The sequence below is a fragment of the Pipistrellus kuhlii genome, unplaced genomic scaffold (assembly GCF_014108245.1).
Source record: "Pipistrellus kuhlii isolate mPipKuh1 unplaced genomic scaffold, mPipKuh1.p scaffold_m20_p_2, whole genome shotgun sequence".
Lineage (NCBI taxonomy): Eukaryota > Metazoa > Chordata > Mammalia > Chiroptera > Vespertilionidae > Pipistrellus > Pipistrellus kuhlii.
The window spans coordinates 170,080,999-170,108,986 of NW_023425515.1; the positions used below are offsets into that span (position 1 = coordinate 170,080,999).

General features: G+C 37.7%; 1 protein-coding gene and 1 non-coding gene across 6 annotated transcripts in view; one reads left to right on the top strand and one right to left on the bottom strand.

Moving 5' to 3' along the window:
* The window catches only part of LOC118723853 (intracisternal A particle-promoted polypeptide), a 30,525-nt gene extending 2,773 nt beyond the window's left edge, over window positions 1-27,752 (bottom strand). The window contains exons 1-8 of one of the 5 annotated variants that reach the window (XM_036446588.2): window positions 27,682-27,752; window positions 24,243-24,584; window positions 21,032-21,463; window positions 17,798-17,953; window positions 15,482-15,649; window positions 9,503-9,640; window positions 8,187-8,309; window positions 4,242-4,462 (exon numbers count right to left, since the gene is read on the bottom strand). In XM_036446588.2, the coding sequence (XP_036302481.1) occupies window positions 4,242-4,462; window positions 8,187-8,309; window positions 9,503-9,640; window positions 15,482-15,649; window positions 17,798-17,953; window positions 21,032-21,463; window positions 24,243-24,534 (1,530 nt within the window). In that variant the 5' untranslated portion in view covers window positions 24,535-24,584; window positions 27,682-27,752. Of the gene's footprint in view, window positions 1-4,241; window positions 4,463-8,186; window positions 8,310-9,502; window positions 9,641-15,481; window positions 15,650-17,797; window positions 17,954-21,031; window positions 21,464-22,669; window positions 22,863-24,242; window positions 24,585-27,681 lie in introns of those variants that run through there. The other 4 variants (XM_036446590.2, XM_036446589.2, XM_036446593.2 and 1 more) reach the window with 4 other exon arrangements.
* Window positions 10,589-10,717, top strand: LOC118725147. Its single transcript, XR_004989887.1, has one exon. It is a non-coding gene; the product is annotated as a small nucleolar RNA SNORA38 (small nucleolar RNA).
* Window positions 27,753-27,988: the final 236 nt, after the last annotated feature.

Genomic DNA, 27,988 nt, shown 5'->3' on the forward strand with positions numbered 1-27,988 from the left:
ATCAGGACTACATTCTAACCAACTGAGCTACCAGGCCAGGTTTAGTCTCTGAGGACAGGGACTTAATGAGCCTCATATCCCAATATCCAGTATAGCTGTACCACATTATAGCAAGTCAATGTGTTTGCTGATTTGAATGTAAATGTATGTATGGTATCAAATGGGTACTAGACTTACTGTGGTAATCACTTCGTAAGGTATATAAATGACTAATCACTATGTTGTACCTACCATAAAGTAATATAATATTGTGCCAACTATAATTGAAAAATAAAATTGAAAAGCCCAGATATAAATATTTCCAAGGTTCTAAAGGAAAGCATAAACATAGTGATGAGAGAAGTAGAAAACAAAACAAACAAAAAGACCTTTTAGAGTTAAAAAATATAGTATCTGAAATGAAAAATTCCCTATAGTGGTTTAGGTACTACAAATTAGAAGTTTAGATATGCAGAAGTTTAATGAACTTAAAGACACAGCAATAGAAACTATCCAAACTGAAGCACAGAGAACCAAGTTTCAATTATGCAGGGTGAATAAGTTCTAGAGATATAATGTTCAGCATGGTGGCTACAGTTAATAATACTGTATTCTATACTTGAAATTTGCTAAGAAAGCAGATCTTATGTGCTCTCATAACACTCAAAAAAGGAACAGGGAAACTATGTGAGGTGATGGATATATTAATTAACCTGATTGTGATAATCATTTTATAATGTAAACTAGAGGCCCAGTGCATGAATTCGTGCATGGGTGGGTTCCCTCAGCCTGGCCTGCGATCAGGACTGTTTCACCCAGTCCCAATCAGCAGGACGCCAGCAGCAAGATAACCTACAGGTCAGAGCATCTGCCCTCTGTGGTCAGTGCATATCATAGGACTGGTCAAGCAGTTGATCGATTGGTTAGATACTTAGGATATTATGCTTTTTTTATTTTTTATTTTTATTTTTTATATTTTATTGATTTTGTACAGAGAGGAAGGGAGAGAGATAGAGAGTTAGAAACATCGATGAGAGAGAGTCATCGATCAGCTGCCTCTTGCACACCCCCTACTGGGGATATGCCCGCAACCAAGGTACATGCCCTTGACCGGAATCGAACCCGGGACCTTTCAGTCCCCAAGCCGACGCTCTATCCATTGAGCCAAACCGGTCCCGGCTGCTTTTATTATGTAGGATGTATATCAAAATGTCACACTGTACACCTTAAATATATGCAACTTTTATATGTCAGTTCTATCTCAATAAAGCTGGAAAATAAAAACAAATTGAAGAACAAAGAGAAAAAAAGATGGGGAAAAATTTAAGATCCTCAGTGATCTATGGGACAATATCAAGTGATCTTACATGTCTATTATTGAAGTCCCAGTAAAAGAGAAAGAAAATATTTGAAGAAATATGGCTGACAACATTGATGGAAGCTATATTCCCAAAGATTCAAGAATTTCAATGAATTTCAAGCAGGTTAAACACAAAACTCCAATGAGAAACACATAATCAAGTTACTGGAATCCTATGATAAAGAGAAAATCTTAAAAGCTGCCAAAGAAAAAGAGACACATTACATATAGGGAAAACTACTGACTTCCCATCAGAAACAAAGCAAGAAGATAAATACCTTTAAGGTAATAGGAAAAAATACTCAACAACCTATAATTCTATACTCAGCAAAATATCTTTAGAAGTGAAGGTGGAAAAAAAGAATTTCAGAAAATGGAAGTTAAGCTAAGCTAATAGAATCATTGCCAGCAGAGCAACACTGAAATACTTGTAAAAGTTCTTTAGGCTAAGAGAAAATGATATGAGATACAAAATTAGCTCTGAACAAAAGAATAAATAAAACTAGAAATGGTAAACATATGCATAATTATCAAAGACTTTCTCATTAAAATGTATTTAAAATATAATTTATTAAATAACTATAACAATAAATACAGAAATGAAATAGCACAAACGATTAGAGTTGGGAATGAAAGTATGTTTTTGTAAGTTTCTTACATTGAAAATAAAGCAGTATAATATTATTTGAAGTTAAATTTGATACATTAAAATATACATGTTTATAATGTAAATTTATATAATATATAATGTAAGCCCTAAAGCTCCTAGAAAAAAAGGTGAAGAGATATGGTTAATTGCAAAATAAATAAAACAATCAACATAAAGATAGAAAAAGGGAGGAAATGAAAAAGAAAGATTATACAATAAAAAACAACAAAATAAAAAGTCTAAAAACCATCCATATCTGTAATAACGTTACATATAAATAGTAAAAATTATAAATATTCCATTTGAAAGTCAGATATTGCCAAGTTGTATAAAAAACATAGACCACAAATATATGTTATCCTACAAGAGATGCAGTTTGTGAAGACAGATTTAAAGTAGAAGGGAAGCTGAAACCGGTTTGGCTCAGTGGATAGAGCGTTGGCCTGCAGACTGAAAGGTCCCGGGTTCCATTCTGATCAAGGGCATGTACCTTGGTTATGGGCACATCCCCAGTAGAGGGTGTGCAAGAGGCAGCTGATCAATGATTCTCTCATCGATGTTTCTAACTCTCTATCCCTCTCTTTTCCTCTCTGTAAAAAATCAATAAAATATATTAAAAAAAAAAAAAAAAAGACAGGAGGACATGCATGTATGTTACTTATATATGAAAACAGGGAAATAACCAAAATTCTGATGTGATACCATAATCAATATAAATAAATAAATAAATAAAGTAGAAGGGAAAAAAGATACCATGCAAATACTAATCAAAATACAACTCGGTTACATTAATGGCTGCATTAATATCAGGCAGAGTAGACTTCAGAACAAAGGTTATTACAGAGGTAAAGAAAAATCTTTCATACTATAAAAGGATGAATTAATCAAGCAGACATAATAATCTCAATGTGTATAGACTTAATAACAGAGATTAAAAAATGTAAAGCAAAAACAGACAAATCCATGATAGGTGGAAATTTCAACACTTCTTTCTTAGTAATTTACAAAAAAAATGACAAAAGTTGGACATACTTTTTTTTAAAATATATATTTTATTGATTTTGTACAGAGAGGAAGGGAGAGAGAGAGAGAGCTAGAAACATCGATGAGAGTCATCAATCAGCTGCCTCTTGCACACCCCCTACTGGGGATATGCCCGCAGCCAAGGTACATGCCCTTGACCGGAATCGAACCCGGGACCCTTCAGTCCCCAAGCCAATGCTCTATCCACTGAGCCAAACCGGTTCCGGCAAGTTGGACATACTTAAACAACACTAAATAAGTTGATTTAACTGACATTTATAGAACTCTACACTCAACAACAGCAGAAAACAAATTCTTTTCAGGTGCATATGAAATATTTATCACCACAAAAAAAAAACAAAAAAAAAAGAAAGAAATATTTATCACCACAGGTATGATCTTTGATCACAATGAAATTAAATTAGAAATTACTAACACAAAGATATCTGGAAAATCCCCAAGTATTTGGAAATTAAATAACACATTTCTAATAACTCAATGGTCAAAGAAGGAATTACCAGGAAAATTAGAAGATAGTTTGAGATAAATGCCAATTAAAACAAAACATAAAAATGTGTGGGGTGCAGTTAAGGAAGCTATTACAATTTATAGCTTTAAAGGTTTATTACATTATAGGAAAAGAAAGGTCTGAAAGTCAATCAGATAAGCCTCCACTTTAAGATTCTAGAAAAAGAAGAGCAAATTAAAACCAAAAATAAATATTGGGGGGGAAAAAAACAGGAACAGAAATAAAAGAAATAGGAAGTGGACAATTAAAAAAAAAAAAGTGGACATAAGTAGAAAAAAAAAATCAATGACACCAAAAGTTACTTCTTTTGAAAAGAGAAGAAAACTCCATGATCAACATCATAAATGAAAGAATGTACATAACTACAGATCTTTTTTGTTGTTAATCCACACCCGAGGATATTTTCCCACTGATTCTGAGAGGGTGAAGAGGGGTGGGAGGGAGAAGACAGAGAGAGAGAGAGAGAGAAACATTGATGTGAGAGAGACACATCGATCGGTTGCCTCCCACACTAGCCCCAACCAGGACCAGGGATTAAGCCTGCAACTGAGGTACGTGCCCTTGATCATAATTGAACCTGAGGCCCTGCAGTCTGCAGGCTGACGCTCTATCCATTGAGCCAAACTGGCTAGAGTAATACAGATCTTAAAGACATTTAAAAGAATAACAGGATACTAAATATTTAAAATCATCCAACCTACCTCTTCAAAGGAATATTTTTCTACAGTATGAAGAGCATCTTGAGTCTCATTCCACCCTCCAATGGAATATATGCAGTCATTGAGTGCAGCCACCCCAAGATATGCTCTCCTGGTTGCCATTGGAGGAAGTGGAGACCATCGCTTGGAAAGTGGATCATAAACTTCAAAAGAACGAAGTTCTATTCCTTCAGTGCTGATGCCCCCAATTACATAAATTAAACCTGGAAATGAAATATTTTTGCTCAGATGCTATAGAAAATAGGACACAATAATTAGCAAAAGTTGTGATTTCAGTTTGTTGTATTTAATATAGGGCTATAACAATTTTTTTTAAACAGAGAATTGACATCTGTCTAATTTATTACAGCTCACATTTAAGCATGTTAGAGTTAGGGGTATGAATTTACAGTGCAATTAAATTTTCAATGAACCTAATGATGCTATAAGAAAAGAAATGTCAGACAAGAATTTCCCATCTTATTGTCTGCTTGATGATCTCAAGTTCCTTATGCTACCATATATAGGTAACAAAAGAAAGGGAAAGGGATTCCCCTGCCTCCCCTAAAACATATTATACATTTAAACCTGGCAGGCGTGGCTCAGTGGTTGAACACTGACTTTATTTATTTATTTATTTATTTATTTATTTATTATTTATTTATTTATTAAAATATATTTTTATTGATTTTTTACAGAGAGGAAGAGAGAGGGATAGAGAGTTAGAAACATCGATGAGAAAGAATCATTGATCAGCTGCCTCTTGCACACCCCCTACTGGGGATGTGCCTGCAACCAAGGTACATGCCCCTGACCAGAATCGAACCTGGGACCTTTCAGTCCGCAGAACGACGCTCTATCACTGAGCCAAACCAGTTTCGGCTGAACACTGACTTTATGAACCAGGAGGTCATGATTTGATTCCCAGTCAGGGCACATGCATGGGTTGCTAACTGGATCCCCCAGTAGGGGGTGTGCAGGAGGCTGATCAATGATTCTCATCATTGATGTTTCTCTCACTCTCTTTCTTCATCTCTGAAATCAATAAAAATATATTAAAAAATATATTATGCACTTAAACTGTGAAGGCCTAACTGTTGTTCATATGGACATAAAATAGATAATTGAATTTAAATTATAATATTTATATGGCTAGATTAAAATATCAGATCAAACACTAGAGTATAATATAATTCATAGAGAGTTCCTTTTTAAATTTAAATTTGATTGAAACTAATGGTTCTGTCAACTTACAATTATTTCTGAGTACCCAGTGTGTTTCCCACATTTTAAAGTGAGGAGCTATAGGTTATAACTCCTCACTTTAATGGCATTTTAAGAAATGTGAGCTAAATGTTAATAAACTAGCTCCAGCTATCTAGTAACCAGCTATGAAAAAAGATAACTCACAACCTTCCTAATCTTCAGCTTCCTCATTTATAAATAAAGGGGTGGAAATATATAATCTCCAAGTTGCCTTGCTGACTCTATGATTTTTAGTTGGGAAGATAAAAATAATAAATACAAAACAAATAGATAACATTATATATAATATAGTTTGTACCGTGTAATTTGTACATTTAAATGCTAGTGGAAATCTGAGAAAGTGCTCACAAAGCAGGAAGAACTTGAGCTGGGAACAAAGTAGGCTGAGTTGTCATGTAACAATGGGCAGACTACTTCCTACTCTGCAGGTACATACAAATTTGCTCTCTAACTCTGGACAGAGAATCAGGTTTTATTTGACAGAACTATCTCTCAGGGTATAATAGACAATTAAAATAATGTCTATACACAATTATAATATTCAGTGCAACGTTTTTCAAATCTATTGTAGCATTATATTCTACGTGAACTGAATCACAATGTACCCTATAAAAAAACACACTGTAGAAGCCTATAAGAGAATGTGGCCAAAACCGGTTTGGCTCAGTGGATAGAGCGTCGGCCTGCAGACTGAAAGGTCCTGGGTTCGATTCCAGTCAAGGGCATGTACCTTGGTTGCAGGCACATCCCTGGTGGGAGGTGTGCAAGAGGCAGCTGATCGATGATTCTCTCTCATTGATGTTTCTAACTCTCTGTCCCTCTCTCTTCCTCTCTGTAAAAAATTAATAAAATATATTTTAAAAAAAAGAGAGAATGTGAAGATTGGTTTTTTTATATTCTCTCCTTAGAAATACTTGCTAAGGCCTAAATGGGAGACAAAATTACAATAAAACATAACATTTAATTTAGCTCATTTACTGTATTTATTTATTTATTTAATTTTATTTTTTACAGAGAGGAAGAGAGAGGGATAGAGAGTCAGAAACCTTGATGAGAGAGAATCATCGATCAGCTGCCTCCTGCACACCCCCCACCGGGGATGTGCCCGCAATCAAGGCACATGCCCCTGACCGGAATCGAACCCGGGACCCCTCAGTACACAGGCTGACGCTCTATCCACTGAGCCAAACCGGTTTTGGCAATTTAGCTCATTTATTTTTTAATCCTCACCGAAGATATGTTTTCCATTGTCTTCTAGAGAGTGGAAGGGATGAGAGAGAGAAACTGATGTGAGAGACACGCATATGCACCCCTATCGGGGCTGGGGAATCTGCAACCAAAGTATGTGCCCTTGAGATTTAGTAATGCTAATGGTCTAGAACCATAACACAAACAGGAATTGAACCTGAGATCCTTCAGTCCATAGGCCAACACTAATCACTGAGCCAAAACAGCCAGGACAACAATGACATTTTATTTATTCTTAAAAAATATTTTTATTGATTTGAGAAAGGGAGAGGGAGAGGGAGAGAGAAACATCAATGATGAGAGAGAATCATTGATCAACTGTCTCCTGCACGCCCTCTATCCGGGGACTGAGCCTACAACCTAGGCATGTGCCCTCGACTGGAATTGAACCCAGGACCCTTCAGTCCACAGGCCAATGGTCTTTCTACTGAACAAACTGGCTAGGGCAAGAATGATATTTTAAATGCTTATTTTACTAGTCAGGTGTGGTGTTTTAGCCTATCTGTAATTTTAAATTCTAACTTTGTTTATTTTGGACAAAAATATATTATTTGATAATACAGAAATAAAGAAAAAAGTTAAAAAGATATGAGGTTAAAAGCAGAACTTCCATATTGTTAGTGTTAAACATTTAATACTAATAGACATAAATATATTTTTCTGTAAATAAATGCCTGTCTGTTTTTATAAATATACTAGAGCAGCGTTTTTCAACCGCTGTTCCGCGGCACACTAGTGTGCCACGAGATGTTGCCTGGTGTGCCGTAGGTGCAGACAAGACAAGAATTTTATAATTTTTCACTATTTTGTTTACTTAATATTTCATAATAAAGTAATTATAAAATACTTTCTTTGTGTTTATTTGATTCCTATTCAAGAGAATTACTTTATATATAGTCAATATAGGCACAGTTAAATTTTTTAACATTTTCTAATGGTGGTGTGCCTCGTGATTTTTTTCATGAAACAAGTGTGCCTTTGCCCAAAAAAGGTTGAAAAACACTGTACTAGAGGGCCAATGCACAAAATTTGTGCACTTGGGGGAGGATTTCCTCAGCCCAGCCTGTGCCCTCTCACAATCTGGGAGCCCCATGATCCATCATCACCCCAAAGAAGTAGGCCCCGCCCACTCACCACAGCCTGCCAGTTGTTGACCTGGGCCACCCTCTTTGGGGTGATCAGGGAGCCCCCCGATTGATTGATCGCCCTGCTGGCCAGTGGCCTGGATCTCTCTCTGCAGGGTGATCATGGGGCCATGACTGGGCACCTGACCAATCATATTGCACCCTCCTCCGCTGGCCTGGCACCAATGGATGTCATACCGTGGTCATCCAGATGGTTGTCCTGCTGTTCGGTTGTTCAGCCAATTTGCATATTACACTTTTATTATTATAGATATTTTCAGGAAAAACATTTTATAAAGCAATCAATCACCTTGCATTTCACAACAGCCAAAGTAGTAGCGTGACATGGCCATGTTGCCAACTACTTCCCATTTATTTTCATCAGGATCAAATCGTTCAATGGTGTTTCCTATCTCAGATCCAACCCATCCACCTACAACCAAACAGAAAAATGTTATGTCTTATTTACCAAAAACACCTTAAAAAACATCTAACCTGACAACTTCATATTATGGATGATTATCACATGGAATAGAGGGGTTATTTGTCCAAGATCACAAGAGAAGTTTGAATTTGACTGAGTAGAACTCAGATCTTTTAACTCTCTGCCTATTTTCAACTAGGAATTTAAAATAAAACAAAACAGCCGAAATTGGTTTGGCTCAGTGGATAGTGTCGGTCTGCGGACTGAAGGGTCCCAGGTTCGATTCCGGTCAAGGGCATGTACACTGGTTTCAGGCACATCCCCAGTAGAGGGTATGTAGGGGGCAGCTGATCGATGTTTCTCTCTCATTGATGTTTCTAGCTCTCTATCCTTCTCCCTTCCTCTTTGTAAAAAATCAATAAAATATATTTAAAAAATAAAAATAAATAAATAAAACATAAGTCTGCCCAATGTGGTTCAGTGGTTGAGTATAGGCCTTCTGGTCCACGGTTCAATTCTAGGTTGTGGGCTCAATTCCCAGTAGGAGGTGTGCAGGAGGCAGCAGATTGATGATGCTTCTCTCATTGATGTTTCTATCTCTCTATCCCGCTCTCTTCCTCTCTCTAAAATAAAAAATATAGCTTAGCTGGCATGGCTCAGTGGTTAAGCACCAACTCATGAACCAGGTCACGGTTCAATTCTAGCCAGGGTATATGCCTGGATTGCGAGCTTGATCCCATGTGGGGCATGCAGGAAGCAGCCAATCAATGATTCTATCATTGCTGTTTCTATCTCCCTCTTCCTTCCTCTCAGAAATCAATAAAACATATTTAAAAAAATAAATAAATAAAAATTTACTTTAAAACAACAACACACAAACGTCAACATATTGCATAGGAAATTTGGTATTTTGCAAAACTGTCTTTTGAAACAACTTCTGCATATTTAGACTGTTTATACTAATCATGCAGTTTAACTATCAGCTAAAGAGCTTCATTGGATATCTCATTCATATTTTATCTCCATCTCTTTCTAAGAACTCCACATTTGACAATATCCCCCAACTAATAGTATTTTGAGAAGAATAATTAATAAAGCTGAAAGGAAAATGTTTCTTATGAGAGGGAAGGAAAATTTCTAAGTAATCAGAATCTAAGAATTTAAATAACATTGGATATCCTTAAATTGAACAGCATAATTACCCAAAGCATAGATAGCCCCATAACACACACATACTCCCAAGCCACAGCGGGGATGATTCATTGAAGCTACAGTTGTCCACTGTTTAGTAACTGGATCATAGCATTCAGTACAATCAAAAATCATTGAATCTTTTTCACCTAAGTTAAACAAAAGAGACACATATGAGATTTAGAAATGCTCATAGTCTAAAATACAATATTTAGTAGCATTTCATGTTGTCAGAAATTCAACTATTATGTCTGATTTTATACTATTTATTAAAATTCACTTGCCCTGCAAGTGTTAGTTTGAAATCATAGCACTATCATTTAGTAAAGTTCATTTAATGTAGTAATGGCACAATTTTCCTATTTCTAATTCTAGCACCCAAACAATCCACACAACTTGCATTTTGACAATTGTAAAATTTTAGTTCTACCAGTAATGTAATTCTTATCTAGCAACAAACAGAAAATAGTGTGGTGAAGGCCTGGGGGGAAGTGGAGACATGTCAATGGGGAATAAAGGGGGACATCTATAATACTTTCAACAATAAAGATAAACTTAAAAAAAAACACCTCAAGACACTGAGTTGTATACATGGATTTGATACCTGTAGTCACTTTGTCTAAAAATATGAAAAAAATTAAGTGGAAATTAATGGAATTTATTGAAAAATGGGCAAAACTACAGTTTAATTGATTTAAGCTGTGGCGAGAAGTCCTACATCACACATATAATTAAATAACAATATAAAAGAAGATACCAATCGTGTGTGTGTGTGTGTGAGTATATATATACACACACATAAGTGTAATACATATGTAATCTAAATATATAATTTATCTATAGGTCCATATATTTATCTTTGTGTGTGTGTGTGTGTGTGTGTGTATATATATATATATATATATATATATATATAATACATCTTTGAGCATAAGAAAAAGATATTCCTTAAAATAGAATTTAAAAAATACTATACCTAGGAGTACATCTAATAAAAGTTTGCATAAGACCTCATAAAATTTTTAATTAAGGGATATCTAAATAAATGAAGAGATGTATCATCTTCATGAATTAGAAGAGTCAATGTAAAGATGATACCCTCCTACAAAGGTGTGTCTGTGGTTTCCTGTCTTTGGACACATGAGAATTGGAGGCAAAGAAGTAGAATTGGAGAAGTCTGGAGCCAGCTTGCTCCCTGCAGGCTCAAGATCAACCATCCCACATAAGAAGAAAAAAAGAAAGAAAAAAAAACGAAACACACGAGATGATTATTGCCCTAGCCAGTTTGGCTTAGTGGATAGAGTGTCGGGCCCATGGACTGAAGGGTCCTGGGTTTGATTCTGGTCAAGGGCATCTATCTAGGTTGCAGGCTTGATCCCCGATCCTAGACAGGGCTTATGTGGGTGGGAAACCAGTGATGGGTCTCTTTCACATTGATGTTTCTCTCTCTCTCTGTCTCTCCCTCTTTTCCAATGGAAAAATATCCTGAGTTGAGGATTAACAACAAAAAATTACACACACACACACACACACACACACACATTTCCCAAACTGGTTTATAGATATAATATAATCCCAATTTTTGAAAAAATATTTTTTTGGTTACATTTAACACAACATAAAATTACTATCTTTTTTTAAAAAAATATATTTTATTGATTTTTCAGAGAGGAAGAGAGAGGGATAGAGAGTTAGAAACATCGATGAGAGGGAATCATCGATCAGCTGCCTCTTGCATACCCACTACTGGGGATGCACCCGCAACCAAGGTACATGCCCTTGACTGGAATTGAACCAGGGAGCTTTCAGTCTGCAGGCCGACGCTCTATCCACTGAGCCAAACCAGTCCCAGCAAAATTACTATCTTTTAAAAAAAATTTTTTTTTATTGATTTTTTACAGAGAGGAAGGGAGAGGGACAGAGCTAGAAACATCGATGAGAGAGACATCGAACAGCTGTCTTCTGACATCGATCAGCTGCCTTCTGCACCCCCCCCACCGGGGATGTGCCCATAACCAATGTACATGCCCTTGACCAGAATAGAACCTGGGACCTTTCAGTCTGCAGACTGATGCTCTATCCACTGAGCCAAACCAGTTTCGGCTACTATTTTAACCATTTAAAAAAAAATTTTTTTTTTTTTAAACCATTTTTAAGTTTACAGTTCAGTGATGTTAAACACATTCACATGTTGTGTAGTCATCACAGCCACCCATCCCTTAACCCTTTTCATCTTATCAAACTGAAACTCTATACGTATTAAACAAAAACACCCCATTTTTACCTCTCCCGGCCTCTAGCAATCACCGTTATACTTTGTCTTTATGATTTTGACTATTCTAAGTACCTCACATAAGTGGAATTATACAGTATTATTTTTAAAAACAAACTGATTCTGAAATTTATATGGGAAGTACAAAGGATCTAGAATTGGCAACATTCCCAGAAATTAAGGAGAAACCATCCTATTAGGTAAGTTTATTAGACTTAAATAGAGCTATAATAATATATATAGAGAGAAATAAACCAATGGAACAGAAAAGAAATCTAGAAACAGATCTATATGATTACTAGGCAAATGACAGCAGAGCAGTGAAGAATGAAAAGTTTTTGTATGCTAGGATAATTGATTATATCTATATAGGGAGATAAAGGAAACTGGTTCCATACTCACACTATCCATAAAAATTCAATTCCAGGTAGATTATAGACAAAAATGTAAATAGAAAAACTATAAAATTTTAGAAAGCAGTAAACATATGTATCCTCATGACTTTGGAGTAGGGAAGGATTTCTTTAAAAAGGTAAAAGAAACACCATAAAGGGGAAAAATAATAGAGTTGGCTACATTAAAATTAAAAACATTTGTTTATCAAAAGATACTATAAAAAGTTCTGGCTGGTGTGGCTCAGGTTGGTTGGAGCCTCAATCCAGGTTCTGAAAGGTTGCTGGTTCGATTTCTGGTCAGAGCACATACCTGGGTTGTGGGTTGTGGGGGCAAGAAAGGGAGGCAGTCAATTGATGTTTCTCTCATACATAGATGTCTCTCTCTCTCTCTCTCTCCCCCTTCCCCTCTAAAGTCTGTAAAAACATACCTTCGACAGAAGATTAAAAAATAAAAAAAGATACCATAAAAGTGAAAGGTGAAGCAACAGAGTAGGAAAGATTTGCAGTACTTTTAACTATATGTGGGCCTAGAATCCTGAATGTATACAAAACTCCTCCTGTGCAGAAGAGTTAACATAGCAGGCCGGAGGCTGCTTATCTTTAGAAAGGCTTGCTTTGCAAGGTAGACCCTTGGTTGGAGTCTGGGAATATGGCTAGTACACAGTTCCTACACTGATATCTAAATGCCCTACCCAGCCGGGACCGGTTTGGCTCAATGGATAGAGCGTCGGCTTGGGGACTGAAGGGTCCCGGGTTCGATTCCGGTCAAGGGCATGTACCTTGGTTGCGGGCATATCCCCAGTGGGGGGTGTGCAAGAGGCAGCTGATCGATGACTCTCTCTCATTGATGTTTCTGACTCTCTATCTCTCTCCCTTCCTCTCTGTATAAAATCAATAAAATATATTTAAAAAAAAATAAATAAAAAAAAATAAATGCCCTACCCAGTTTGGCTCAGTGGATAAAGCGTCGACCTGCGGACTGAAGAGTACTGGGTTCGATTCCAGTTAAGGGCATATGCCCAGGTTGCAGGCACAATCCCCAGTAGGGGGTGAACAGAAGACATCAGATCAATGATTATCTCTCATCATTGATGTTTCTATTTCTCTCTCCCTCTCCTTCCTCTCTGAAATCAATAAAACTTAAAAAATAAATTTCCCTAGCCGGGACCGGTTTGGCTCAGTGGATAGAGCGTCGGCCTGCGGACTGAAAGGTCCTGGGTTCGATTCCGGTTAAGGGCATGTACCTTGGTTGCGGGCACATCCCCAGTAGGGGGTGTGCAAGAGGCAGCTGATCGATGATTCTCTCTCATCGATGTTTCTAACTCTCTATCCCTCTCTCTCCCTCTCTGTGAAAAATCAATAAAATATATATTTAAAAAATAAAAAAAAAATTTTCCCTAAATGATAAGAGAGGCTTTTTGGAGTGATGAAAATGTTTTGGAATGAGTGGTGATGGTACTACTTTGTGAATATACTAAAAACCAATAAACTGGCCGAAACCGGTTTGGCTCAATGGATAGTGTCGGCTTGGGGAGTAAAAACCAATAAACTATATACTCTAAATTAGGGGTGTCGAACTCAATCAGAGAAGGGGCCAAAATCTAAAATCCAGCCTAAATCGCGGGCCGAATGGTTTACTGAACAGTCATAAACTGTCATTGTGATGGAAACGCAGCGGAGTGCAGTGATGACAGCGCGGTGCGGGCCACATTGCAAGGCCTGGCGGGACGGATTTGGCCCGCGGGCCTTGTGTTTGACACATGTGCTCTAAATGGTGAATTTGATGGTATGTAAATTATATCTTAATTTTTTAAAACAGTATTTAGAGCCTTGTTCAGTGTGGTTCAGTTGGTTGGAGCATAAATTTCACAATAATAGTTTCAGAAAACGCAAAGATTTCAATTAAAAAATATATCCAGCCGAAACCAGTTTGGCTCAGTGGTAGAGCGTCAGTCTGCGGACTGAAAGGTCCCAGGTTCGATTCCGGTTAAGGGCATGTACATTGGTTGCAGGCACATCCACGGAAGGGGGTGTGCAAGAGGCAGCTGGTCGATGTTTCTCTCTCATCGACATTTCTATCTCTCTATCTCTCTCCCTTCCTCTCTGTAAATAAAATCAATAAAATATATTTTAAAAAAGAAAAAAGAAAAAAAAAGAAATATATCCAAATGTTTAGTTGACTTGGTTTTTGTATGTCTCACTAACTTGGTTAATTAAAATTGATTTGTAATGCAGCTTTCAGAATTTAAAAACTTTTTAATGATAAATATCAACCTAAATTTTGGTGCCACATTGTATGAACAACTTTTCTTAAAAAAAATTTTTTTTAAATTGATTTCAGAAAAGGGAGACAGAGAGATAGAAACATCAATGATGAGAGAAAAATCACTGATCAGCTGCCTCCTGCATGCCCCATACAAGGGATTGAGTTCGCAACCTGGGCATATGCCCTTGACAGGAATCGAACCCTTTAGTCTTCAGACCAACACTCTATCCATTGAGCCACACCGGCTAAGGCTCATTATTGATGTTTTTATTTCTCTCTCTCTGTAAAATCAATAAAATACGTATTTTAAAAAGCAATGAACAAATACACAACAGTGCTTGGCCAGTGTGGCTTAGTGGTTGAGTGTTGAACTATGAATCAGGAGGTTATGGTTCAATTCCTGGTCAAGGCACATGCCCAGGTTGTGGGCTTTATCTCCAGTGTGGGTTCTGCAGGAGGTAGCCAATCAATGATTCTATCTCCTCAGTGATGTTTCTATCTCTCCCTCTTCCTTCTAAAATCAATACAAATATATTTAAAACAACAACAACAACAACAACCCAGACAACACCAAACATAAGTATTCTGCCTTATGAAAAATTATAATATCCTTCTGGTCTGGAATACTCAATTATCTTGTGTTTTCTTTTAATTTCTTTCACTTATTATATATATATATATATATATATATATATATATATATATATATATATAAAATTTTATTTTTTTATTGATTTTCCACAGAGAGGAAGGGTGAGGGATAGAGAGCTAGAAATGTCGATGAGAGAGAAACATCGACCAGCTGCCTCCTGCACACCCCCTACCGGGGATTTGCCCGCAAGCAACATACATGCTCTTGACCAGAATCGAATCTGGGACCTTTCAGTCCACAGACCGACACACTATCCACTGAGCCAAACCAGTTTCGGCTATTCAATAAATATTTATTAAGCACAATGTAGCTATGTATACCCCATAGCCTCACAATATATGTAAAGCATATAAGCCAACTTATAGCTAGAGATTAATAAGGGAAATAAGACATTCTCATCATTACCTCCAATAGCATAGACCATGCCTCCCAGAACTGCTACTCCCAGCCCACATCGAGCTTGATGAAGTGAAGATACAGTAGTCCAGTACTGGCTAAAGGTGTCAAAACGTTCTACGCAGCTGAGGGCTCTGCTATCACTCCAACGACCACCCTGCAACCGAGTATATCCACCTGAACAAAGGAAAGGAGGAACACAGCAAATCCCTTACTGCTAAATATGGAAATGGTAATAAGAAGAAAAATCTAGCCCTCTACATCTAGACATTCTATATAATAAAAGGCTAATATGCAAATTGTCCCCTCGACCGGGAGTTCGACCAGTGTGGCTGCCTGTGGCCCCTCCCACTGGCTAGCTCCACTCTCTATTAGCTCCCTCCCCATCGGGGTTGGTTGGGGCGACCAGCCAACCTCCCATGGCCCCTCTCTCCAGCTAGCCCAGCCCCAATCGGCCCCAATCTGGCCGGCCAGCCAGACTCCACCCATGTATGAATTCATGCACCGGGTCTCTAGTTTAGTATAACTATTTATAACAAGGAATAAATGCTTTAGAGCTTGCCATATATATATTATTCTTAAATGTGTCAAATCCTGAAAGATTATGGCTTAAATAAAGTGAATTAACCACAATGTTGTACTATGTGGTCTTAGTTATATAGAATATTAGATAAAACATAAATCTAGCCCTTGCTGGTATGCTCAGTGGTTAGTGTTGGCATGCAGACTAAAGGGTCTCGGGTTCCATTCCTGGTCAAGGGCATACTCCCAGGTTGCAGGTTTGATCTCCAGCCTTGGTTGGAGGGTGAGGATGTGGGAGGCAATAAATCCATGCATCTCCCTCACATTGATGCTCTCTCTTCCCCTAATTCCCTTCCACTGTCTCTAAAAAAATTGATGGGGGAAAAATATCCCCCTTGGGTGAGGATTAACAACAACAAAAAACAACCCCCCCCCCCCCCCAAAAAAAAACAAACCATAATCTAGGAGCTGGTTTTCTGTCTAGTTAAAAAGTTTCTGCCCTTGGCAGTGTGGCTCAGTTGGTTGAACTTTATTCTGTGCACCAAAAGGTCATAGTCTGATTCTGTCAAGGCACATGCCCACGTTTTGCTCCATCCCCGGTCAGGGTGCATGCAGGAGGCAGGGGATCGATGTTTCTCTCTCTCTCTCTTTGGGAAAAAAGGAAAAAAAAAAAGGGAAAAGAAATCAATAAAAACATATTTTTAAAAAAAGTCTCATTATGACCTCTATTAGTGTCTCAATTAAAAATTCTGAATTGAGTCCTGCTAGCGTTGCTCAGTTGAGTGTCATCCCATGCAGCAAGACGTTGCTGATTTGATTCCTGATCAAGGCACACACTGTACTTGTGGGCTCAAACCCCATTAGGGTGTGTACAGGTGTCAGCAGATTGCTTTCTCTCTCTCCCTTCCACTCTATCTAAAAAAATTAATAAAAACACATATTTTTAAAAAATAGGTAGTTGAAATTCACATTTGACTGCACATCTCATTAAAAAAGTTTAGTATGCACTAAAATTATATATTTATACATTATAGCACATATAAAATTATAATATAATTACATACATATATTTATATATAAATTATATTATCCATATAAATGTAGGCAATCTGTCAATACTAAAATATATGTATATATATGTGCGTGTGTTTGTGTGTATATATATATATATATATATATATATATATATATATAAAAATAAAATACTGATATGGTTTAATGCTTTTAAAATAAAAATAAAGAGAGGTTTTAATATGTTCATCTGATATGCCTATTGATTATCCTGCACACCCACACTTTGGAGATGGCTGGTTCTTATCATCCCTAATGATCATCTATGAGACTGTGAATAGTTAATATTTTTGAGGTTCATTTTCCTTCCTGCATTGCAACATGAAGATTAAAATCAGATACTCATGAAGCAAATTTTCAACTTTTAAAGTAATATTTCTGTAGTCAGATATTGACAATAATTGAGTAATCTAAGAACCAAAACTTCAGATCACAGAATGATGTCAAATGAGAAGCTATTTAATTTTTAGATGAGTTCACTGTAATATATAACCACAATTTATAAATCTGTAGTCTGCATGTAAAATTAAATATTAAATACATGAATATTCTGACATTTATAATAATAAAATATTAAAAGATTTTGATCCTGAAAATAAAGATAACCTCTATCACCATTATAAAATTGTACATCTAAAACCTATATAATTTTATTAACCAACGTCACTCCAATAAATACAATGTAAAAAGAGAAAGAAAAAAAAAAAAGAATAAATAAATAAAGATTCTCACCTACTGCATACAGATATTTTCTTGCTTTCTTCCGAGGTCGAACCTTAGATGTCTGCAGAAAACTACAAAACTTGTTCTCTTTGGGAGATTTGCACACTTCACAGTACTCTTTCAAAAGTGTTTGCAACGCAACACGAAGATTAAAATCAGATACTCCTAAAGAAATGTTTAAAAAGATAATGTTTAATCAACTTTTAAATAATATTGAAATGATATGCTTACATAAAAGTATTTGACAATTAAAATTAAAAACTTATCATCAAATAATGGTGTGATTTAACCACACCATTTCCTATAATACGAAATATTATTTTTCTCATTGTTACTAAAAAATATACTTACCTTGTTACTAAAAAATATATTTACCTTGTTACTATACTTACCTTGTTACTAAAAAATATATTTTTTAAAATATATTTTTATTGATTTTAAAGAGGAAGTTTGAGGGAGAGAGAGAAACATCAATGATGAGAGAGAAACATTGATCAGCTGCCTCCTGCATGCCCCCCACTGGGGATCAAGCCTGTAATAGTGAATCAAACTGTGATCTCATAGGTTGACACTCAACTAGAGTCATGCTGGCTGGGACAAAGATTTTTAAAAAAATATATATTTCATGGCCCTGACCGGGTAGCTCAGTTGGTTAGAGTGTTGCCTGATATGCTAAGGTTACGGGTTCTATCCCAGGTCAGGGCACATATAAAAATCAACCAATGATTGCATAAATAAGTAAAACTAACCCTGACTGGTTTGGCTCAGTGGATAGAGCGTAGGTCTGCGGACTGAAGGGTCTCAGGTTCGATTCCAGTCAAGGGCATGTACCTTGGTTATGGGCACATCCCCAGTAGGGGGTGTGCAAGAGGCAGCTGATTGATGTTTCTAATTCTCTATCCCTCTCCCTTCCTCTCTGTAAAAAGTCAATAAAATAATTTTAAAAAATAAGTAGAACAACAAATCAATGTTTCCTTAAGTTTTTTGTTGATTGTTTTAGAGAGAAAGGGAGAGGGAGAGAAACATCAATGTGAGAGCGATACTTTTGTTGGTTGCCTTCCAAAAACATCCTTAAAGGGTATCAAACCTGTAACCTGGACATGTGCCCTGAACAGAAATTGAACTGGCAACCTTTTAGTGCACAGGATGATGCTCAACAAACTGAGTCACAATGACCAGCGCACAAATTGATATTTCTCTCTCATTCTCTTTCTAAACCCAATAAAAACATTTTTATTTAAAAAATGCTTCAGCCCAACTGGTGTTGCTCAATGGTTATGCATCGACTTATGAACCAGGAGGTCACAGTTGGATTCCTGGTCAGGGCACATGTTGTTGTTGTGGGTGTGCAGGAGGCAGCCAATCATTGATTCTGTCTCATCATTGATGTTTCTATCTTTCTATCCCTCCCCTTTACTCTCTGAAATCAATTAAAAATATTTTTAATAATGCTTCATACTAGACAATTATAAAAAATATATATTTTATTGATTTTTTACAGAGAGGAAGAGAGAAGAGAGATAGTTAGAAACATCGATGAGAGAGAATCATCGATGAGCTACCTCTTGCACACCCCTACTGGGGATGTGCTTGCAACCAAGGTACATGCCCTTGACTGGAATCCAACCTGGGACCTTTCAGTCCACAGGCCAACGCTCTATCCACCGAGCCAAACTGGTTTCGGCCATACTAGGCAATTTTAAAATACATGTATGAGGATTTCTAAATAAAGATGGCAAGGTGAAATTAAATCACAATTATGTAACAAAATGAAAAAAAAAAGTAGCTCAAAATTCAATACATACAACTTAATAACAAAAGGTACAAAATTATGTCATAAACTTTATAAAATGATAGTCAAAGCAAGAAACAAAAGAGCTGTTGGGATGAGATCCAAATCCTTGGCTGGGTTAAATAGGATCTCATAAGAGAGCTCAGAACCAGGTCCCTAATGAAGGACCAGAGCCTTAGCAAATCTCTATTCTTCCACTTCTTTCATGTTTCAAGCTAAAAAGAAGTGGTGAGTACATAACAGCTAGCTCTCAAATTTTTAGATGGGAGAAACAAAGTAGTTAAACTAAAATAGAAAAGATGTCCAGAGAATTAGCTCTTACATTATTTATAATTCAGTCACATCCTCAAGTTTCATTCAGTGTAGGACAAGAGTAAAAACTTCAAATCTTGCCAGTTTGGCTCAGTGGATAGTGTCAGTCTGTGGACCAAAGGGTCCTGGGTTCGATTCTGGTTAAGAGCACGTAGCTTGGTTGCAGGTAGTCCTCTCTGTCCCTGTTCTGGGCGCATGCAGGGGGAGGCAACCTATCGATGCGTTTCTCTCTGTCTTTCCCTGTCTCCTCCATTCTCCCTAAAAATCAATGGAAAAATATCTTTGGAAAGATACAAAAAACAAACAAACAAACAAAAACCCCACCCAAAACAACCTTCAAATCTTGAAATCAAGTCTAAAGTAGTTTAAAAAAAAATAAATTTAAATATTATCATTGTTCTAATATAAAGATAAAAACTATTTTATATGGTGAAAAGTATTTTCAAAGTTTAAAGCCTAAAGATGATTCAAAGGCACTTAGGAGCTATGATATATGAATATAAAATGTATTTTATGAGAGGATTTATAGGATTTATTGCTTTAGTTTTGTTTTCAGCATATGCATTTTCCTCAAATGTTAGGTGTTGCTGACTTTTTAAAAGCAACAAGAGGAAATCTTATACTGAAATAATTAGTACTGCCAAAAACAGCAGTATTTTAGCTCAGTCAGTAATTTTATCTATAGCTCTAATCTCCACTGGTATTTAATTTCAAGAAAGGTAAATAGGATTTTATTAAAGTAAAAATAGAAATATGGAAATACAACTGTCTACCCATAAAAACACAAATCTATATCTTGCATAGAGTAATCATTCAATAAATGCCTACTGAACTGATAAATGAAAACATTATCACATTTCAGAATGCAAAATAGCCATTGGATAAGTAATTGACTGATATACAACAAAAAATTACCTTCTAGCCGAAACCGGTTTGGCTCAATGGATAGAGCGTCGGTTTGGGGACTGAAGGGACCCGGGTTCGATTCCGGTCAAGGGCATATACCTTGGTTGCGGGCATATCCCCAGTAGGGGGTGTGCAAGAGGCAGCTGATCGATGACTCTCATCGATGTTTCTAGCTCTCTATCTCTCCCTTCCTCTCTGTACAAAATCAATAAAATATATTTTTAAAAAATTACCTTCTATATACTTTAAAAGCCTCTGAGGAGGTAATAAAGGAAATCGAATTGGGTCTAGCACTTCCACCACGTATTTTTTTCTTTTTCCCAGATCTTTGAGAATCCACTGCATTGCAGCTAAGAAGACCTGGTATTCATCCTCAATGCTAAGCTCTTCACTTCGCAAAATTTTGATCAACTGATCTTTTGTAAGTGCCAGGAACTCTTCCCCACTCTGAACCTCCAAGAAATGGACATGAATATAGTTTTCTGTGAATTCCAAAAGATCATGGCAGGCAATTTGCTCAGAGAATTGAAAGATCCCAATGCAGTTCAGTGGATCAATTTGTCCTTTCAGAAACGCACAGCAAAGATTAACAACTTCAGTCAATTGTAGCATGTCTGCTGCAACAAGCAATTCCTGGACATTATTCACACCTATGTCCACTATGCCTAGGGAAAAAGGAGACAAGTAACCAGTACAGTAAAATAAAAACAAACATTTGACTTATATTAAACAGGCATTATATTTGATTCAACCAATAGCTAAGTAAAAAGGCAATGATAAAGATACATAACACTTATGAAACACAATGAGCAGACATAGCATTAATTGCTTTATACATTCATTTAAACCTGACTGCAACCCCATACAGTAGGGTTTTTGTTCTGTTTTTGTGAAAGTTTAAGTAATTTCTCAAATCACACGGTTAAGTGAGTTGAGGGTAGGGATTGACACCAAACCCCATGCTTTTAACATAAAGCTATATGCATCTAATAAATATGTAAGTTAGGCACTTGGGAAGGCAAGACAGGGTCTCTATATTCAATTATGATAAAATGATGTACAAATGTTAATTTAATATTATGTATAACTATGAGTCTATAACATATGATGTTACTAATAATTAACATTTAAGTAAATATATATGTTTATATATATATCACTTTTATCAGAGGGCTTCACTTTCATATATTCATATATTCACTTCACTTTCATATATCACTCTTTTTTCAGAGGGCTTCACTTTTATATATTTACATCGTGACTTTGGGAGTACATCAAATAGTCAATCATATTTAGAAGGAAAATAAGCCACTGTAATTCTCCTTCTGAGAATTTTTAAGTTTAAAAAATTTCTCTCTCAAAAGAAATTTCAATCATTGTACTATTGATATTTGGCTCTGTTGACTAATGAGTTTGCCAACCACTGCCCTAGATATGCTCAGTAGCTTTTATTTCTCTGGGTTTTACCACTTCTTATTTCTTCGATGGAAGTGCTAATCACTAGCAATATGGTAATGATGCCATGAACATTCTCTTTCACTAAATACCTCTTCTTGCTACTATCAGACAACAAGGTGGAGTAGACAGTTTGTGGCATTTCTTGTTTTTATGTAGTTCAATTAATTCCATTGGATTAATCTGTTCATTTCTATTTTGCAAGTATGAGAAGCAGGGGTATTTATGAAGCAGTTTTCAACTAATACAAGTCATTTACAAAAGAGAAATCAGAACCTCTCAATGTTAATTTGTACATTAGCCAATAGGCAGAGCTGCATTATTTTCAGTAAAAAAGTCATTTTTACAATCCTCCAATTAAGTTATTTTCTGAAATTTTCCAAAAAAGAATATAAAACTACACAAAGAAAAGTTACTTTTTGTTATTTTCCAGTTGTAAATATTATGGATTAAATAAGCAACACTTTATCAGGCCACGTAATGATCTCCTTTATGGAGAGTATGGTGTAGTCTCAAAACTAGACCAAACAACAGTCACTGTTTTAAACTTCTCCTGATTATGAGAGTGATATGTATTCACTCCAGAAAAAATGTTAGGTAGAAAAGTATAAAAATGAATAAGAAAATCACACATTTCCCATATACATACACTATTAACATTTTATTTTATATTTCTTTCAAAATTTTCCCACGTATATTTGTTACGTAAGATTAAAACTTTACATATAGTTTTTATGTGGATTTTCTAATATCACTAAAACTCTTCAAAATTTTTAGAAGTAAAAGTTTTGATTAAAATAATTGGTTATGACATTTTGAAGGAAAAAAACAGAAGGAAAAATAAGAATCTTCCATATTCCATCATCTAGAGGTAAACACCAACATTGTGGTCTCTTTCCTGTGCACAAATACAAACAAATGATTTTTAAAAACAAAATTGAAGTGGTATTTACATACAGATTATCTTCATTTAATATATTGCAAATATCCTTCCATAAAAGTATATATTTAAATCATTTGCAAGGCCTTAAAAATATTTTATTACCGCCAAAACCAGTTTGGCTCAGTGGATTAGCACATGTGTCAAACACAAGGCCTGAGGGCCAAATCCGTCCCGCCAGGCCTTGCAATGTGGCCCGCACCGCGCTGTCATCTCTGCACTCCGCTGCGTTTCCATCACAATGACAGTTTATGACTGTTCAGTAAACCATTCGGCCCGCGATTTAGGCTGGATTTTAGATTTTGGCCCCTTCTCTGATTGAGTTCGACATCCCTAGATTAGAGCGTCAACGGTCCCGGGTCTGATTCCAGTCAAGGGCATGTACCTTGGTTGTGGGCACATCCCCAGTGGGGGTTGTGCAGGAGGCAGCTGATCAATGTTTCTCTCTCATTGATGTTTCTAACTCTATCCCTCTCCCTTTCTCTCTGTAAAAAATCAATAAAACATATTAAAAAATATTCTATTACCTATAATTTATTTAACCATATTACCTACTGAGGGAAGAATTAGATTGCAATTAAACTATTATAAATAGTAGCCCTGCACATGAATCTGTGTGCGAGTTGCCACGTGCCTCAGCTGGCCATCCCACCCACCTCTGCTTGTAGCTCTTCGCTGATCATAGCTCGCTGCCCTGCCCTCCTGTAGCTCTCCGCCACTAGTAGCTCACTACCCCAGACTCCTGTAGCTCTCTGCTGGTCATGACGTGTAACGACCATTTCCACATTACCTCTTTATTATATAGGATGTCATAAATATCCTGGATGTTATAAATATCCTGGTACATTTAGCCTGAATCCCTAATTATAATAGTTCCTTAGTATTCCTAGAAAGAGAATACAAGGTCAAAAGATAGGAATCTTTCAAAGACTCATAATAATAAATTGCAAAATTACTTTCCATATAAGTAATATCAAGTTATATTTCCATAGCAGTACAAGAGTGACTGCATCATTCTTTACTAAAAACTTCAGGCTCATTTAACATACCTGTATAAATGAAATCTAGAAGTATTCGAAATATTGCAGCTTCAATTCCTAGAATCTGTACAACATCTTTAGAGGACTCTTTCATTCCTCCAGTGAACAAAGCTGCAAAGTAAGGACTACTGGCAGCCAGAACCAGCCGATGAACTTTAAAAGTTTCCTTCCCAACTTGTAGCTGAACATCACAGAAATGCTGTCCATTCCTCATTTTATTCATCTGGGCCAAGATGAGTTGGGCATGTTTTTCTGATGAAAAAAGACTATCACCAGCCTTGGGACAGCCCTCATTAGCCATGATGATGATAAATTAATTTAAAGGACTTCTGCCCATAATCTGGTCCTACCCTGAAAAACAAAATAGAAAGAGACCAAACATATTTTTGTGTTTAACGTGTCTTTTATTCATATGCACATGGAACACTCCCTATCCTCAAGGAACTTACAATCTACTTAAGTAATGAAACACACATGAAACAAATAAGGATTAAACTGTGTAGTACCATTCCTAGGGTTTCAGAGAAAGGAATAAGTAATAGGATCTAAAATAATTGAAGGACATGGAAAAATGGAATCTGAACTGGATATTGAAAGACAGTATGAGAGAGGGCATTAGCCTTTCTGAGTGGAGTAAAGAAAATAAGGAAAAGCACAAAGGCAGAAAGAAGCTTTTGTTACCTGCAGTAAGGAAGCACACATTGTAGCCAGAATGAACTATCAAAAAACAATTGTGACCAGGCTAACTGTTTGCTTAGAATTCTTCAATTTGTACACTTCCCTTAGTCCTTCAAATCTCACCTCTGTCTCCTGTACTCCTCTTTGAACTTAATACTCCAACAAAAGCTAACTATTTGCAGTTCTTTAAAAGTGACTCTCGTCGAAGCCGGTTTGGCTCAGTGGATAGAGTGTCAGCTTACGGACTGAAATGTCCCAGGTTTGATTCCGGTCAAGGGCATGTACCTTGGTTGCGGGTACATCCCCAGGAGGGGGTGTGCAAGGGGCAGCTGATAGATGACTCTCTCTCATTGATGTTTCTAACTCTCTATCCCTCTCTCTTCCTCTCTGTAAAAAATCAATAAATATATATTTTTTTAAATAAAAAAAAAATAAAAGTGACTCTCATGGTACCCTTCCACACCTCTTCCTTCTGAATCTTTGTTATAATTCAAGACTGTTCAAATATAATTTCCTTTAGGAACACTTCCCTGTTCCTCTCTCCTCTAAGTTTGGTGCTCGCCCTAAGCTTACCTATTTTACAATCTATATCACACTCTTATCTTGTCAGACATTCTATCACCCTACTCCCTACTCTCTCTCTGAAAGTTCCTTGAAAGGAAGCCCCTCATAGGGACTATCTTTCAAAGCAATAACACAAGAATCTAACATATATTAGGTTTTCAAATGTTGGTAAAATAAGTCAGTACAATGAGAAATAACAATGGCTTAAGTTGTTTTTGTACAACTCTGATAGCTTTTCAACACCTTATGTCAACTATAATTCTCACAACAATTAAGAAGCTGGGAGGAAAAGATACTGTTATTCAAAATGACATTAAAGGAAACAAGCTTCAAGTTTCCTAAGAACACTGTTAATGTAATGACTGTTTCAGTATTTGAATACAGGTCTTACTCTAAATCCTGGGCTCTTCCCACATGCCAGGTTATAGAGAAATCCAAGCACAGAAATTAGGACCTGAGCTTTTTGTAGGTTCATCGAGAGTAAACATAATGTTTCAGAACTGTTATCCTTCAAGGGGAAAAGCTAAGAGGTAGCAAAGTCCTAAAACATAGCTGGTTCAGCTTCAACAATGAGAATCAGAGCTATAAATCCAATTTATTTCTTAACCAAGAAACCATCCTATCTAATAAAAGGGTAATATGCAAATTGACCATCACACCAACACACAAGATGGCTGCCCCATGTGGTCAAAGATGGCTGCCCCCATGTGGACACAAGATGGCCAGCAGGGGAGGACAGTTGGGAGGAACCAGGCCTGCAAGGGAGGGCAGTTGGGGGCGAGAGGGCCTACAGAGAAGGGCAGTTGGGGGGACCCAGGCCTGTAGGGAGAACAGTTGGGAGGGGAACCATGTCTGCAGGGGAGGGCAGTTAGGGGCAATCAGGCTGGCAGGGGAGCAGTTAGGCATCAATCAGGCTGGCAGGGGAGTGGTTAGGGGGTGATCAGGCTGGCAGGCAGAAGCAGTTAGAGGCAATCAGGAAGGCAGGCAAGTGAGCAGTTGGGAGCCAGCAGTATTGGATTGTGAGAGGGATGTCCGATAGTGAGAGGGCAGTCAAATATCCCTTAAGGGGTCCCAGATTGGAAAGGGTGCTGGCTGGGCTGAGGGACACCTCCCCTTCTGCACGAATTTTATGCACTGGGCCTCTAGTGTAATATAAGATGAAACACAGGGGAAATCTAAGATGGCTAGGGTTTGTAATTTAGGCTGACAGGAATGGTGTGGGCTGATATTAGAAAAAAAGTGGTTAAGTTCATTGCATTAAAACTCATCAAAGTAAAAATAACGAAGCTGATTACCATAATTATCTAGAAATTAACTTGACAAATTTGAGAAGTTGCTAGATGGCGGCTATTCACAACACTATCTACAGAATGCCAACATTTAACTGGCATATACAAGTAAACAGTGCATTTGTCTCTACATAGAAATTTGACCTGCAGATATTATTAAACATGACCTGGCTATCAAACTTTATTCTGTTTTATATTTCTTCCTGTCAGCAGCTTTTCCCCTTGGTGGTTTAATCCGTCCACTCTGGTAGCTGACGGAAGATATTCTCATCTATTAACCACGCTTTTAGAAACTGCTGATACTATTCCACTACCACTAGTGTATTTCATTCCAAAAGGAACACGGGGTGTGTGACTGTATTTCCGCAGGGAAAGATCATAATTCTGGGACATTGCACAGGGATATAAGAGACGAGCATCCAGAGCCTCAAACTTGAAACGTGGGAGCAGCCCAGAGGGAGTAAAGCACGAAGGCTGCTTCCGTAAAAGGTGTCAGAAAGAAACCCAGGGCAAGCGAGTGTCAAAACAAAACCACGAGGCCCTCTGTGTTGGATGTGCAGCGGGCTGCCTGGGGAGTCACCCAGCAGCTGCTATGCCACTGCAGGCGGATAAACACTCCGGCGCTACCTAAAGGGCGGGGTGGGCATCCTAGACCCGTCGTGGGGGTGGCAACCTGACCGGAGGCTGGGCCTTCGGCCTCCCCCGTGGAGGCGGGGAGCGGGCCGGACCAGAGAAGCTCCGGTGAGGGCGAAAACACTTCGACTAGCAGAGGCACGCCCCTAAGCGGCAGGAGAAAGCCGATTTCAGGGGCTCCTCTTTCTGTCTTCCTCCTCCGGGGTCCCGAGAGCCCGAGAGAGCCCCAGAGGAAAGTCCCAACCCCGTCATAGAAGCAACCGGGGACGCTAAGCCTTTCTTACCCGCCGCTTCCCCTTCCCGCCGGAGCCGGCTCCAGCGCTGCGCGCGCAGCCGGGGCAGAGGGCGGGGAAACGGGCGCGGGTGATGAGGCGGGCGGGGCTGGTGACCAGACGTCACCGGGTCTGCGCCTGCGCAGTGCTCCGACGCTCGCGGGCAGCGCCGCCTCCCGGGGTCCGCTGCGGCGGCTCAGAGCCGGCGCCCGATTCCTCGCGTGAGCGCGCCTTCCCGCTCCGCGCGGGAATTCCTGCCTGAGGGGCTGGTCGGCCTCTCCCTTTTGCGCTCCACGGACGCTCTCTCCATTCTTGTGGC